This window comes from Malus domestica, chromosome 01, assembly GCF_042453785.1.
Source record: "Malus domestica chromosome 01, GDT2T_hap1".
Lineage (NCBI taxonomy): Eukaryota > Viridiplantae > Streptophyta > Magnoliopsida > Rosales > Rosaceae > Malus > Malus domestica.
Genome location: NC_091661.1, coordinates 18,935,103 through 18,951,292, shown reverse-complemented (window position 1 = coordinate 18,951,292; position 16,190 = coordinate 18,935,103). Strand labels below are relative to the sequence as shown.

The 16,190-nt window shown below is 39.7% G+C and overlaps 2 protein-coding genes across 4 annotated transcripts; one reads left to right on the top strand and one right to left on the bottom strand.

The window, feature by feature from the left end:
- Positions 1-172: 172 nt before the first annotated feature.
- LOC103439326 (uncharacterized) lies at positions 173-2,725 on the bottom strand. Its single transcript, XM_008377873.4, has 2 exons — positions 1,718-2,725; positions 173-666 (listed from the first exon to the last, which is right to left on the bottom strand). The coding sequence occupies exons 1-2, from the start codon at positions 2,429-2,431 to the stop codon at positions 505-507; spliced, it is 876 nt and encodes a 291-aa protein (XP_008376095.2). The 5' UTR covers positions 2,432-2,725; the 3' UTR covers positions 173-504.
- Positions 2,726-5,159: 2,434 nt separating this feature from the next.
- On the top strand, positions 5,160-15,170 carry LOC103439354 (phragmoplastin DRP1B-like). 3 transcript variants are annotated; one of them, XM_070824191.1, is made up of 17 exons: positions 5,160-5,356; positions 5,454-5,517; positions 5,607-5,711; positions 5,807-5,908; positions 6,162-6,212; positions 6,318-6,379; positions 6,514-6,604; positions 6,958-7,022; positions 7,345-7,539; positions 7,759-7,878; positions 8,040-8,110; positions 8,224-8,449; positions 13,809-13,859; positions 14,003-14,231; positions 14,438-14,577; positions 14,701-14,850; positions 15,083-15,170. In XM_070824191.1, exons 1-16 carry the CDS (start codon positions 5,228-5,230, stop codon positions 14,827-14,829), a joined length of 1,830 nt encoding a protein of 609 aa, XP_070680292.1. In that variant the 5' UTR covers positions 5,160-5,227; the 3' UTR covers positions 14,830-14,850; positions 15,083-15,170. The 3 variants fall into 3 exon arrangements, 2 of the variants coding, with proteins under 2 accessions (XP_070680292.1, XP_028955298.1); XR_003771914.2 differs by lacking the exon at positions 15,083-15,170 and having other exon boundaries at positions 8,224-8,534; positions 14,701-14,971; XM_029099465.2 differs by lacking the exon at positions 15,083-15,170 and having other exon boundaries at positions 14,701-15,081.
- Positions 15,171-16,190: the final 1,020 nt, after the last annotated feature.

Below are 16,190 nucleotides of genomic sequence, written 5' to 3'. Positions count from 1 at the left end.
AGAAAAAGACCTAACTCAAACAAGTCTAGCTATAGCTCGAACGAAATAAAATCAAATGCTTGATTAATTACTACTTTGATCCATTTTTCGCAAAGATGAACAAATGTCAGCCGTGTTGGTTGAAAGGTAAAATGAAATAATCTTGCAGCTTCTTCTATGGAGACAAGGCCAGGGTCGTCAACTATTCACAGAATCATACACAGATTGTTTACAGAGTTACAGCAGTCCCCTTTCAAGCCAAATTTCAGGCCAACTTCTTGGGAATCCTGAAACATCTTACAACAAATTTCCGGCCCTGTGAATACATTTCTCAAATTTGTCCATAGTCAGTGAGGGCCGGGGATCGGTTTTGCGAGGGATAAAATAACATTGCTATCAACTTTTTGAACCAATGTCTCTCTGGTTTTGAATGAAGAATTAAAGTACAATGACTTATCTGGCCATGTCAACACCAGAATGTTGTGTGTCAACAAAAATCCGACTGAAATTACCTGCAAGGTCAGTTCAGGAGGCAACCAAGCTGCCCTGACAACAAACGCAAGCAACCAAAATGCCGAGGAGAGCTCCACCAATAACCTGGGAGGGAGTGTGGCCAAGGAGTTCCTTGAGCTTTTTCTGGCTGATGGGATGCCCCTTGAACAAGTACTCAACGACTATGTTAAGGACCTGTGTCAAAAGAAATAAAAATATATATGAAAATGTATACAACACGGCAGCAGGAAGTCAAATAACTATCAGAGCCCAACATATATGCACACAGGGTTCTCAGGCGAAAAACATATTGAAGGGTTCAAAGAAGACTAAAATGAGATTGCTCGAGATTACAAAGGATTGTCCCCTCATTCATACATACTATAGATATTAATACTGCCTTAAATTTCTCTTTCAGTTCCATGAGAAGTAAAAAAACTGAAGGTTTCCTAGTTATTGGACCTGACCTAAAGCTACATACACTCCCCAACATAAACTTCGCCGGAAGTAAAACCCAAAACTTCAAATTTTCTATCTATATTGTTTCAGCTTTCAAATAATTTTTAGGTTCAACTGGGAGCTGCGAAAAATTCTCACAATATGCCCATATTCCGTTGTTTACATATGATCAAAGCGTGGTATTCACACACATTGCACACTCAACGGGCCAGGCAGAGAAGAAACTATTAAATCTTGCTGAACTTGTGAATACATTGCAGGAGGACTGTAACTCGAACGTGAAACAAAAAAGAGGAAGGATGTTGCATTGTGCTTTGGCACTGCGCTTCATGAATTGTTCACATAGATTGATTGCTTCAAAACTACCTATCAGCAACCTCATTAACTCTAAAACCCCAATAATCTAAAACCACGGTCATCCCCGATCCTATCCAACTAAGGGCCAACCACACCAACGTCTTAATTGATTAACTTTAAACCTCCATACTCGATAATCACATTCAACTGTATGATCTAGATTCTAGTCACCCTTAATCCTCGGTAAAATATTAGCTCCTAATTTGTAATTATATTTCATTAACTTCATTGTACTCACCTCATCCATTGGGACCACTAGAAGTTCCATAACTCCTTCCTACCAATATGCAATATTACACTAATCAATCATACCAAAAGCACCTCTTGAAACCAATAACATCTCAAATAAATTACAGATATATGCAAAAAATAAAAAACTACATCCACAACACTTGAACAAAAATTGAAAGAACGGAAATTTACTGCTTACCTCTGCTTGCATACCAGCATGCCGTCGAACACCAATAGCATCATACATAACAATGAGACTGAACCCCAAACTAACCGGAAAAAGCGAGTCCGCAACCCCGTGACAGAGCGCCACAGACGTCGTCAATGCCGTGCACAACGCCGAGTGCGACGACGGCATACCTCCGGAGGAATACAATATTCTGAAATCCCACTTCCTCTCCACAAAGAAGTTCAGCAAAACCTTCATTGACTGCGCCATAAACCATGCGAAAAGCCCCGAAACAAAGGTCGGATTCGCAGCCAATTGCGCCACGAAAGGACTAATTTTCACCTTGGCATTGGTCGTCACGCTCAGCAACGCCACCCCAATCCCGCTATTGTGTAAAAAGTCATTGCTTTTTGCTTCCACGAAACTCTCTGACCCTCCGTAAGCCTGTAGGAAAGAAACCCACTTCTGGGTTCGTGAGGAGGCCAAGACTCCGATGCTTTGGAGGACCGGGACCAAAACCCAGAGGGGATTTAGGGGGAAATTATGAGAATCCGATCCGGGTTTTGGGTATTTTGGATTGGAAGGCGGTCTGTGGGAGCAGGAGATTGAGGACGTTGAAGTTCTGAGTTTTCTGGAGTGAGAGAATCTGAAGAAGGAGAAGGAGGAGGTTGCTGCGGCGGTGGTGGATTGAAAGGGGCTGAGATTAAAGGAAGTGAGTGAGTGTTTCGTTACAACTGAGTCCATGAGAGGATTTGGGTTTCAGTCAGCATTTCATAGAGAGAGAGAGAGAGGATGTGAGAAGGTGTGAGAAGGTGGCGGTCCTGGTGGAAGCAGAGTCTGGGAGTAGCGAAGGAATGGTGAATTTATATGGGACGAGAATTTGTGGCGGAGAAGAAGGCGTATGGGTTGATTTTACGTTGGACATCCAAATGAGGAAGGAATATGCTAGAGAGTCTGAGGACCTTTTTTCTCTCAGTTTATGATTTTGGACTTTTTGGGAAATTGATACATGAATGTTCTCGCACTTACGTCCTGTCCACTCTCACTAACGGGTAATGGGACCAGAATTTGAACTTGCACAATACTGTTGTTCACTCAATTCTAAAGCCATTTTGTCAATACGTCGGGAATACAATCGGTACATTAGAAATCTTAATCCAAGTAATTAGATGTTTAAACAAATTTTTTAATCAATTGTATTATAACATTTTGCATATGATATTTAATGTACTACGTCATATTAAAATAGAGCTAGCACACCAACCCAATCAGTTTGCACGAGGTGGAATATGCTAGAGAGAGTCTTGATTACCTTTTTTCTCTTAGTTTTTTATTTTGGACTTTTTTGGAAATTGATACACGGAAGTTCCCGCACTTACGTCCTGTCCACTCTCACTAACGGGTAATGGGACCAGAATTTGAACTTGCACAATACTTTTGTTCACTCAATTCTAAGGCCATTTTGTCAGTATGTCAGGAATACAATTGGTACATTAAGAATCATAATCCAAGTAATTAGATGCTTAAACAAATTTTTTAATCATTTGTATTATACCATTTTGTATTTGATATTTGATGTACTACGTCACACAAAAGTAGAGTCAGCGCATCAGCTCAACCAGTTTGCACAAGGTGGAGCCCAAGCACAACGTTGGCCCGTACCTACAAAGGAGGCTACATTTAGCAAGCCCGTTAAGTATATTGACATTGGAATTTTATTGGAGATTCCTGGTTAGGATGAGTTTAGGATAAAAAGAGGACATTTTGGGTTATTAACTTATTTGGCACTGCATTAAAAATGGCCGAATTAAGATTGTTTTTCTATTATTATTATTAAAGGATTGCTTTTGCAAACGAAACTTAATCAAACTGGAAATTACTAGTCTTTTGTATAAATCACAGTTTTTGCAACTAGTAAATTTTGAGGATGAACCATTCAATTATTTAATATATGTAAATAATTAAACATTCAATTATTTAATATATGTAAATAATTAAACAATCTCAAACTTGATTGATTTTTCTTGCAGAGAATTAAACATAAATGGTTATAATTATGACATTTCTATAATAACAATACGTTAATCACATGTGGATGGACAAGAAAATGTGTTATCCTTTCTTAATAAAGAAGTGGAGTTCTTATTTAATCAACTAAAGTCGGGTTCAAGCTTAGAACATGTGGCTTTAGTGATAGAGAGCAATGTGGGACCATGATTTTTTAGGGCCGAAGTAAGACAGATTGGGATTGGTCATGCACCTTGTTTATACCATATTTAGGGCCTCGTATATTTGGGCCTTGGGCCTTGTATTTGGGCCTCACACTAAAGTCCATACTTTGTAAAAGAGGAGGAGCCCCTTATTCTATAAAAGGGGACTCCTCCCCTCATTCTAAGAGGGCAAAAGAGCCAAGCCTAAGAAGGCTAAGAGAAGCTCTCATTACATTCAGGAGAGACCTCACACCACCGAGGCTCTCCTCTCCCTTCTCTTCTTTCTCTAGGGACTTCCCCCAAACACTTGTATCCATACACTTACAGAGAAACAGAATCAACTACAGTGTGGACGTAGCCCAAACATTGGGGTGAACCACGATAAAATCCTTGTGTTCTTTGTGTTCTTCGTGTTCTTGAGCGTTTGTGCAGATTCACGGTCGGATTTACGTTGTTCCAAGACCACCCCGGTTTTGTGCATCAACACACCTTATAGTTCCAATCGGATTGAGCTGCTCAAACAGTCCAACGATGCCACCATATCTTGCTATACTTCGTAAAGGTAGGCGAAGTCTGCCTACTTCGCTAAGATTGCCTATTCTTGTTTCACAAGACATGAAAATCTGATTCGATTAGGGGTCATATGGGTTTCCTATATTCTTCGAGATTTGTACAATTTATGGATTGAAGTGCACTACAAGTAATCATACTCTTGCAAGAACACAATATCTAATCCTAGGGAGCCTTTGACTAGTACCCCATTGGTACCTTAGGTTAATTGTGGTTGTTTGTTCTTTTTCAGGTAGTTGGATTTGCCTAGCTTCTCTGTCTACGACAATGCGCAAATTTGGTTCCAACAAGCACTTATACACTCGACATTATAATATATTTATACTACAATATATTTACACTAAGGGAAGAGATCACAAATAAAATTGAAACTAAACTCATAAAACCTATCATGTACAAATAAAAAAGAAATATCGCTAGACTGTAAAATTTGAATAGGACATTGAATATGGGAAAACCAAATTTTGCCAGGCGGTTTATGATATGGTTAGGAGTTGGGCTTAAAAAATGAATTCGTTTAAAGCCCATAAAAAGGTTTAGATCCGGTAGAATCGGTCCACGCATCTCTTTGGGCTTTTAATCTAAAACTTGCCCAATTTTCAAACTTTGGACGCATCAGAAATTTTCGCACCAACGACCCGGTATTCCATTTCCCGTCGTTTCCTACCCTCCAAAATTCTGTTATTTCTCTCTCTCTACGCTCGCCACCTCCGACCGATCCTCGAAACGACTCGACTCAGCGATCCGAAACGTCCGTCCGATGGAGAGTTTGATATCGCTGGTGAACAAAATACAGCGGGCTTGCACAGCCCTCGGCGACCACGGCGAGGAGGGCGCCATGCCCACTCTCTGGGACTCCTTGCCCGCCATCGCCGTCGTTGGCGGCCAGGTCTCTCATTTCTAATATCTCCCTCTCAAACTTCACGCTTTCTTGAATTAAATCTCATCGAGTTTCTCGTTTCTCGTTTCCTTTCTTGCTTCGACAGAGCTCCGGCAAGTCTTCCGTGTTGGAGAGCGTCGTCGGCAAGGACTTTCTTCCTCGCGGTTCAGGTAATGCATGAAACCGCGTCTTTTTTGGATTCTTACGTGAACGCGTTGGTTTTCGGGTTCGGGTTTTGATTCGAACACGTTGCGTGCAGGAATTGTTACGCGGCGTCCTCTGGTTTTGCAGCTGCATAAGATCGACGAAGGAAGAGAATACGCTGAGTTTATGCACCTCCCCAGGAAGCGGTTCACCGATTTTGGTAATTTCCTTCTTCTTCTTCGTTGTTCCTGCAAATTGTTTCGGTTTCTTGACCTGCATTGCAAACGTTGATCTTGTTTCTTTGTGTATGTGTAGCTGCTGTGAGACAGGAGATATCTGATGAAACCGACAGAGAGACCGGCCGCTCGAAGGCAATTTCTACCGTTCCCATCCATCTTAGTATCTTCTCCCCTAACGGTGAGATAGAATTGTCGAAAACTTTGAATTGTTGGATTTTACATTCACAAAAATCAGAATGTAGCTGATCGGTTTGATCGCTCATAATAAATTTAAAGATAAATGTTAAGAAAGAAACGAAAGAAAGAGAGGTTACTTACTCTGGAGCTCACAAAGCTTTTTCTAGTCGTTTTAGTTCTCTTTCACTAAATTTTTACTCTGGAGCTCATAAAATCTGTTCTATTTATCTTTATTATTTGTTTGATCTTGGCAGTTGTGAACTTGACATTGATCGATCTTCCTGGGCTCACGAAAGTCGCTGTTGGTGAGTTAAACTCCTTTAAGAATTTTCAAGTAGGGTCGGATAAATTCCCTTGGAAGTTGGCACCTTATGTAAGTTGACATTGTGTCGATTTTTGTGGTCTTGCAGATGGTCAAGCAGAGAGCACAGTGAAGGACATTGAGGATATGGTTAGGTCCTTCATTGAGAAAGTAATCTTCTTACTGTGTTGTTAAGAACATTTATGAGCTATTAGATTATGAGACTTGTGTTTTGTGTTTCTATGAGATGTTTCATCTCATGAAATATGCTTAATTTATTGGAATAATATGCCTTTTCTTGCCAGCCCAACTGTATTATTTTGGCTATTTCCCCTGCCAACCAAGATCTTGCTACTTCTGATGCAATTAAGATCTCTCGTGAAGTCGATCCTAAAGGTAAGATTGCTACATGGTGGGGATGATTAATAAGCCTACTTAATTCCAAAAATTAAAAAAAAAAAAAGAGTAATAAGATTGAGCAGGTGAACAAATTTGACAAGTTGTAAACAGGAAGGGTGAAGATGTGAAAACGAACGAAAAAGATAAGAAGATGAGTTTTAATTTGTAGCAGTGAGGTGAAAGGAGGATATCAAGATTTCATATGTTTAAGTTTTGTTTCCTCTGGTTTTGAGAAATGCTCTCGTCTTCGGATGACCAAAACATATGTCAATTCAAAAGTGGCAGATTTCACTAATTAGGAGTATTTTCCATTTACACACATTGATTTTAAATTTGGTTCCATTTCTCAGGGGAGAGGACATTTGGAGTTCTGACGAAGATTGATCTTATGGACCAGGGTACAAATGCAGTTGATGTAAGTCACTTCTGAATTCATAGCCAAAAGAGGAAAAAGGAAGATAAAAAAGAAGAGAGCAAACGTGTTCGCTTTTAAGTGTGGAATCAAAGCAGTTTACCTGCTTGGTGACATTTTATTGTCTTGTTTTAGGACCCCTTGTTTTAGGTCTGTGAAACCTAATGTTATGATTAAATTGTAAGGGTGGTGCTCTGAGATCATCAATGCTGCACACATGTTTTCACGATCTGTTTTGTACTCAAAAGTCACATTACAGTATCATTATGGCTGCCTACATGAGAGTTTCCAGTTTCTAGGGTTTTATTTTACTTTTACTTTTCAGATTTTGGAAGGAAGATCATATAAGCTACAGTTCCCCTGGATTGGCATTGTCAATCGCTCCCAAGCTGATATAAACAAGAGTGTTGATATGATTGCTGCTAGGCGTCGAGAGCGTGAATATTTTTCTGGTAGCCCAGAGTACAGGCATCTTGCAAACAGGATGGGCTCTGAGCATTTAGGCAGGGTGCTTTCTAAGGTATGCAGGTTTGTTATCCTAATTGCATTTTATATGTTCAGTTGTCGTTGCACTTTCAGACACAATTATTTGCTCTTATAGATTATAAAGTTAGAGAAGCATACTTAAGAGATCCAGTCTGCTTCCTTTTAATGATACATTTGCAATGGTGGTCAGTGTTTTTTTTTTTTTTTTACTTATGAACTTCTTACCTATCACTTAACGTAATCAAACTTTCAGCATCTAGAAGTTGTCATCAAGTCTCGAATTCCAGGCCTTCAGTCTCTTGTCAGCAAAACTATTGGTGAACTAGAGGCAGAACTAAGCCGACTCGGGAAGCCTATTGCTGCTGATGCTGGAGTAAGGATATACATATAAATAGTTCTTTGTCATATCCTTTCCTTTTTTCCATAATAAATAATGTATACCTAGCAAAGTTTTCTTGGGTGGTCTATATTGTTGTATTGTATGTATTACAATAAGCATTGCTAATGTCAGTTCGATCGTTTTTTAACAAGCAGGGAAAATTATATGTGATCATGGAAATCTCTCGTACTTTCGATCAGATATTTAAAGAACATCTGGATGGCGTGTATGTATTGTGCTATCATTGTCTTTTTTGAAGTTAATTGGAAAGTTTGTTTTCATCTCATTCTGGTTTCCTTATTCAACCTTGGGATTTATGATAATTTTCAATTTCTCCAGGCGCTCTGGTGGTGAGAAAGTTTATGGAGTGTTTGACAATCAATTTCCAGCTGCTTTGAAACGGTTGCAGTTTGACAGGTATCTTTCTATGGATAACATCCGAAAGCTAATTACTGAAGCAGATGGATACCAGCCTCATCTAATTGCTCCTGAACAAGGTTACCGTCGCCTTATTGAATCTTCCTTGATTTGCATCAGAGGTCCTGCAGAGATGGCTGTTGATGCGGTATGTGTACATATCTTCGCATGTAACTCCTTAGGCAATTAAACCATGGGAATGTTTTTCTCCATATAAAACTGATACTGCACAAGTAAGCTATTGTCTTAGTTTCCATGTGGCCAAAAGACTTTCATACCTGAGGCAAAAATGCTTCCTTTGCAGCATGTGATGGGCGCACGAATGTGTTAATAATATGAAATGTTGAATTTTATATTTGCATTCGGCACTATTATTGGAAGTAGGGTTAAAGCATCTACTCAAGTGTGTAGGGTTAGGGGTAAAGCAACCACTCAAGTGTGTCTCCTAAGTGGTTAATCATTTGTTCTCTTTAAGTAGGGTTAAAGCATCTACTCAAGTGTGTTGGGTTAGGGGTAAAGCAACCACTCAAGTGTGTCTCTAATCATTTGTTCTCTTTTCTTAGGAGTCCACCGGTTGTGGCATAACTCAAGGAGAGTTCATCTCCTTATATACGGCTAAACAATTGTAATGCATTCATGAAAGATATAAATAATCCTTGAAAATCAATATGGTATCAGAGCAGGAAAAATAACCTGCTTCTGCTTTACTACCATCTGAACGGGTTCAACCTTAAAAATGGCTAAAGACAATCCTCTTGGGTCGGATGCTGAAAGGTCACTGGTTTTTTCCTTCGTGAATATGCCTGAGGTGGATATCAACCCAAATCAAAGATTAAGCTTAGTCTTGTTGAATGAGTTTAATTATTTGCCTTGGTCGAGGGCTGTATCACTTGCCCTAGGTGGAAGGACCAAGTTAGGATTCATAAATGGAAACATCGAAGTTCCTGATGCTTCCTCACCAGCTTATGAATGCTGGCTTAGCAATGATCAGCTAGTTATGTCATGGCTCCTAAATTCCATGGAATGTAACCTAGCTGAAATATTCAGTTACTCTGAATTTTCACTCCAGCTATGGGAGACTGTCAAGGAAATGTATGGCAGTCAGAACAATGCTGCACGGGTTTTCCAATTAAAAAAGGACATCTCCAACCTGCAACAAGAAGGTAAACCCTTTGAATAACTTTTAGGTAGCATGAAAAGCATGTGGAATGAGTTGGAAATATATCGCCCTCATACCACTGATGCTGCTTTGCTACGGAAGAGAGCAGAAGAAGACAAGATATTTCAACTTCTGTCCAGTCTCGACTCAGAATATGAAGACCTACGAAGCCACATACTCATGAACACTTAACTTCCTTCCTTCACCAGTATTTGTGCAACAATTCAACGTGAGAAAGTAAGGAGGAAGGTCATGAACATTGGTACAAAGGCCAATGTATCTGAAGCAAGGGCCTACCTAATCAACGAGAAGAAGTACAAAGTGAAGCATCCAAACTTGAAGTGCCAACACTGCAACTATACGGGCCATGTTAAGGAGACATGTTGGATTTTACATCCAGAATTAAAGCCTGATTTCATGAAGGACAACAAGGTTTCACAGAGAGTGAACCGTACTGTACATCGAGCAAATCATGTGTCTGCCTCCTCTTCAAATGTGTCTGACATAGTCAAGAACTTCACAGCTAATCCAGTTGCACTCATGAATGAGTTTGCATTGTATCTTCAAAGAAAGAAATGAGAGACTGGAAGTGACCGAATAGACAACATTGAAGACGGAAACCCAACAGCTTTGCTAGGCAAGTTTGCTGGTTTCTTGGCTGACACGAAACACGTACCTCAAGAAGACATGCAAGGTATCATGAAAGCTTTCAAAACTGCTCTTAATATAAATATGTTGCATGATTTTTGGGTTGTAGATTCGGGTGCCACAGACCATATGACCAACCATGTGTCTAAGTTTCATACGTTTGAAAAATTATTAAATCCTTCCTAAGTTTCAATTGCAAATGGTGAAAATGAAAAGGTTTTAGGAAAGGGAAAAATCAACTTAATATCTGATGAAATTGAGTCGGTGGCCTTATATGTTCCTTCCTTTCCATTTTAACTCCTATCTGTGGGAAAAATCACAAATACCTTAAATTGCATATTCTCCCATCACAATGTTGTTTTTCAGGAATGTGCAACCAAGAAGACGATTGGTGAAGGGTTTTATCTAGATGGTCTCTATTACATATCGAAGAGTAATCCCATAGGGTTTCAAGCCAAGTCCTACTCTATCCAAGATAACCAATTGTGGCATCAACGTTTAGCTCATCCTTCTCCACCCATTTTGTCAACTTTATTTCCAAACTTAGGGAAGGATGTAATTTCATGTGAAACATGTCACTTGTCTAAGTCCACTAGATTACCTTTTAACTCTTCCTTATCCAAGGCTAGTAAGTGTTTTGAACTTGTCCATTCGGATGTATGGGGACCAACTTTAGAATCTTTTGATGGTTATAAGTATTTTGTGATATTTGTTGATGATTTCTCTAGAGCCACATGGTTGTACCTCTTAAAGTCTAAGAATGAAGTTATGGAAGCTTTTAAGGATTTTCATAATCTTCTTAAAAACCTTTTCACTTCTCAAATTCAAACTTTAAGGTCTGACAATGGCACCGAATACACATCTCATATCATGACACAATATTTGAGCACTTATGGCATCATGCATCAAACAAGTTGTGTTGGCACACCTCAACAAAATGGCATAGCCGAAAGGAAAAATTGTGACTTACTTGAAAAAACTAGAGCACTAATGCTACAAATGAATGTACCAAAGAAATTTTGGTCCCAAGGAGTCATGGCAGCTACCTATATCATAAATAGGTTACCTAGCAGAGTCTTGGAGTTTAAATCACCCCTTGAGGTCATGAAAGGTAGGAAAATTGATCTTTCACACCTTAGAGTCTTTGGCTGTATTTGCTTTGTACATATTCAACCTCATCATCAAGGTAAATTGAACCCTCGAGCTGTTAAATGCATTTTCCTTGGCTATTCTTCTACATAAAAGGGATATAAGTGTTATAATACCCAATTGAGGAAATTGATTGTGTCTAAAGATGTTCGATTCCATGAGACTGACCCTTTTTACAGCAAGTCACTTGAAACAACAAGTCAAGGAGAGTGTATGTTGGAGGTGTTTCCTCTACCAAGAATCGACCTTGATGCTTCAACAAATAGAGTTCTTAGCCATGTCAACACTGAGGCATCCCTCACTGAAAGTGGCAATGAAGGCCCTCACTCTGATGGTACAACACATGAAGATGGTGACAATCAAGATGATCCTCACAGTGTGGCTCAAGATGTGAACGAGTGTGAGACAAATCACACAACAGCCCCACGATGCAATCCAATGCGTGCAAGACAACCTCCCCTAAGGTTTCAAGACTTCGTCACCTACAAACCCAAACATCCAATCTCCAATTATGTGTCCTACCAAAAGGTGACTCACTCCCATGCTGCATTCCTAAGTAACATTGCAAGTTGTAGTGAGCCTCAGAATTTCCATGAGGCTAACAACAAAGAAGTGTGGAAAGAAGCAATGCAAGAAAAACTTAAAGCTCTAGATCAACACAAAACGTGGAGTATAACCACACTTCCAAAAGGAAAAAGGGTTGTGGGTTTTAAATGGATTTATAAGATCAAATTCAATTCAGATGGCTCAATTGAGAGACATAAAGCAAGGTTAGTGGCTAGGGGATTCACTCAAACTTTCGATGTAGATTACAAAGAAACGTTTGCCCTGTTGCGAAAATGAACTTAATTAGGGTTCTATTGTCTGTGGCTGTCAATAAGGGATGATCCATGTACCAAATGGACGTGAAGAATGCATTCTTACATGGTGATCTCGAAGAAGAAGTCTATATGAAATTGCCACCAGGGCACCCTCAAAGCAATGAGCATGATTTAGTGTGCAAATTGCATAAATCAATTTATGGATTGAAACAATCCCCCCGAGCTTGGTATGGCAAGCTAAGCTCAGTTCTCACAAGTGTTGGTTTCAAAAGAAGCAATGTCGATTCCTCATTATTTGTTCGCATTGGAGTTGTGGGCAAATTGGTTGTGTTGATCTATGTCGATGACTTAATAATTGCATGAGATAATGCTGAAGAGATCTTCAAACTCAAACAGTCACTCAGACAAAGGTTTGCAATTAAAGACCTTGGGGTATTGAAGTATTTCCTTGGCATAGAGATGACAACTTCTCACAAGGGACTATTTCTAAATCAAAGAAAGTATATCCTGGATTTGCTCAAGGAAGTTAACATGAGAGATGCCAAACCTGCAATTACTTCTCTGGATAGCAAGCTCAAACCTAGCTTGGAGGGCACGCCACTCACTAATATACGCCATTATCAGAGGCTTGTTGGTAAGCTGATCTACCTAACAATCACCAGACCTGACATCACATATTCCGTAAGTGTTGTAAGCCAATTCATGCACTCTCCCACAATTGAGCATTTGAACCTTGTTAAGCGGATATTACGCTACTTAAAAGGGTATGTGGGTCGTGGCATTATCATGAAGAAGAATGAAAACACACAACTCATGGGATATTGCGACGTTGATTGGGCGGGAAACGCAATTGATCGTAAGTCCACAATAGGTTACTGTACATTTGTTGGTGGAAATTTGGTCACATGGAAGAGCAAAAAACAAAATGTCATCGCACGCTCAAGTGCTGAAGCCGAGTATCGTGCAATGGCCTCCACTGCGTGTGAGCTGATATGGCTAAAGGGTCTTTTGAGCGACTTATGAGTGTTTACAACTCTCCCCATGTCTTTATTTTGTGACAATCAGGCAGCAATGCATATAACATCAAACCCAGTGTTTCACGAGAGGACGAAACATATTGAAGTTGACTGTCATTATGTTCGGGAACAAGTCCAGTCAAAAGTGATTCAGACCCATTATACCAGAAGATGTGATCAATTGGCCGACATTTTCACCAAACCCTTGGCCTCTCACTAGTTTCAACAACTTTTTTCCAAGCTTGGATCCATAAATCTTCTGGATCCAGCTTGAGGGGGAGTATTGGAAGTAGGGTTAAAGCATCTACTCAAGTGTGTAGGGTTAGGGGTAAAGCAACCACTCAAGTGTGTCTCCTAAGTGGTTAATCATTTGTTCTCTTTAAGTAGGGTTAAAGCATCTACTCAAGTGTGTAGGGTTAGGGGTAAAGCAACCACTCAAGTGTGTCTCTAATCATTTGTTCTCTTTTCTTAGGAGTCCACCGGTTGTGGCATAACTCAAGGAGAGTTCATCTCTTTATATACGGCTAAACAATTGTAATGCATTCATGAAAGATATAAACAATCCTTGAAAATCAATAACTATCTTTCGTTTGTTTTAATTCTCCAACTGTTAATTCCAGTGCTGGTGCTAGCATCATTTTTTCCATTACAAACCTGTATAATGTGTCAGTGCTTCGAATCATTTTGCTTAATTGTCTTTCTTCATGATTTCAGGTTCATGGCATATTGAAGGATCTGGCTCAAAAATCTATCAACGAGACTACGGTAAGTTTATTACCTTGCATTCATGAATTCTGTCTGTAAATTAGGAATCTAGGACATTTTGTCAACATTGCTTATCATTCCTTATTTGTCCCTAAACATGACTAATCTTTTCTCTTAATTTATGGTTCTTCTTTGTTATGTAGGAACTAAAGCAGTATCCCACTTTAAGAGTAGAAGTTGCGAATGCAGCATTTGAGTCGCTGGAAAGGATGAAAGAAGAAAGCAAGAGAGCAACTCTACAGCTAGTAGATATGGAATGTGGTTACCTAACAGTTGACTTTTTCCGCAAGCTTCCTCAAGATATTGACAAGGGTGGAAATCCGACACACTCACTCTTCGATAGATACAATGATGCATACCTCCTGCGGGTTGGTGAGTTGCTCTCTAACTCTAAATACCTCTATAATCATATCCAAGATTTGAATCACTTAACAAGAACTAGGAGACACAATTTTAAAATGATACATATTCATGGCCCGTTTGACAACCATTTCATTCTACCATCACTTCGTCATTAGATTTATCAGGTTATGTGGTTGAATTGATGATCACGGTTTTTTTGTGTTTGAAACAAACAGGACACAATGTGTTAAGCTATGTCAACATGGTTTGTTCGAGTTTAAGGATTGCTATTCCAAAGTCCATCATCTACTGTCAAGTACGAGAGGCCAAACGCTGCTTGCTCGATCATTTCTTCGCAGAGTTGGGTGCAAAGGAGGTGAGGATTGTTCCCTACAAGAGTGAAATTTACGAAAAGATTTGACAAGAACAAAGAAACCAAGCTCAGTTGAATTAGAATTATACTAATAAGATTTTCGAAACCATTTAATTTTCGTTGCAGACAAGACAGTTGGCTAAGTTGCTAGACGAGGATCCGGCGGTAATGCAGAGGCGTACATTGCTTGCAAAGAGGCTAGAGTTGTACAGAAGTGCCCAGTTTGAGATTGAAGCAGTTGCTTGGTCTAAGTAGGAAGAAAGAGAAAGAGGAGAGGTGAATAATTTCTTTGTTAGGAGTTAGGAGTTAGAATTTAGTAATTAGGATGGTAGTAATTCTTTTTATTCATGATTAGTTACTAATTCTTTTTTCATTAATTACCATGAGGAGTGAAAAAAAGAGAATTAAAGGTACACTTAGGGAGTTTCATGAAGCATCGTGAATTTTTGAAATGCGAATATCAACACTCATGTAAAATGCTTTTACTGTTTCTTTTTTCTACTTTTAGATTCAATTGCATGAAGGGGTTTGAAGGGGAGTTCACGCAATATAGGAGGGGTCTCAAGAGGAATTCGAGCATTGCTCGAGAGGCTCTGTCGAGAGTATAAATATTTTGTTTATAAGAAGTTGTGTTACTCTCCAAATTGTCAATTAGTTATGGTGGAACTTTACCTTCTTGCATGGTTTACACGTTTCTCCATGCCACTTAATTTGTGTTGTTCATGTGTTATGCTTAAAAATTCACCACATGTGAGCAAGTGTATTGAGAGTATGAATCTCTTGCATGTGCTTATAAGGGCTCCTTTTCATATTGTCAATTGATTTTATGATGGAACCTTAACCTGCTTCAACTCCAACACTGCTCAAGGGAGAAACCTGTTCCGCGCCTAAAATGGGAATTTGAGATGAAAGATCTTGGGAAAACTCAACGCCGTATTGGTCTGGAGATAGAGCATTGTTCACATGGTATTCAAGTCCACCAATTGAACTACACCAAAAAGGACTTGTGACTCTAGATGCAAAATGAGAATGGTTTCGTCCTAAAAATGAGGATGAAAGGGTCTTGGAACCTAAAGTTTCATACTTAAGTGCAATCGAAGGTTTATTGTACTTGGCTTAATGCACTAGACTAGAAATCTCATTCGCTATGAATCTTTTGGCAAGATATAATAATGCGCCTACACACAACACTGGATAGGTGTTAATGACATCATGCGTTACCTTAAGGGGGTGTTTGTTTCCCTTCACTAGCCCTCATTGGACTGGACTAGATTAATAGTTAGTCCAGTCCCATGTTTGTTACTTCACGGGACTAGCTTTAGTGGGAGTAAGCCGGACTCGCCTCCACTAAAGACCATGCTAGACGGTCTTAGCGAGAGACGTCGTGAACCATGGGACTAGCTAATCCCTTCGATCGCTCTCTGCTCGCGTCCTCTACTCTCCTCTCTGCTCGCGTTCTCTCCCTCTCCTCGTCCCCAACCCTGAATCATGAACAAAGACCTCGATTCGAATTTCAAATCAGAGAACTCACGAGCTCCATCGTCTGATTCACCTCCGCTCAGACCAAGCTCATCGGTCGCGCCCTCCAATTGGGCTCCTTCCTCCTTGACCTCTTC

What these genes read in the sequence shown, in the direction of transcription:
- LOC103439326 (XM_008377873.4), bottom strand. Translation starts at nt 2,431, where the DNA reads ATGGACTCAGTTGTAACGAAACACTCACTCACTTCCTTTAATCTCAGC. An exon ending in ATGCTGGTATGCAAGCAGAG is followed by an intron (nt 667 to 1,717) that starts GTAAGCAGTAAA and finishes CTTTTGACACAG; the next exon opens with GTCCTTAACATAGTCGTTGA.
- LOC103439354 (XM_070824191.1), top strand. Translation starts at nt 5,228, where the DNA reads ATGGAGAGTTTGATATCGCTGGTGAACAAAATACAGCGGGCTTGCACA. An exon ending in TAGGCAGGGTGCTTTCTAAG is followed by an intron (nt 7,540 to 7,758) that starts GTATGCAGGTTT and finishes TCAAACTTTCAG; the next exon opens with CATCTAGAAGTTGTCATCAA. An exon ending in AATCTATCAACGAGACTACG is followed by an intron (nt 13,860 to 14,002) that starts GTAAGTTTATTA and finishes TTTGTTATGTAG; the next exon opens with GAACTAAAGCAGTATCCCAC.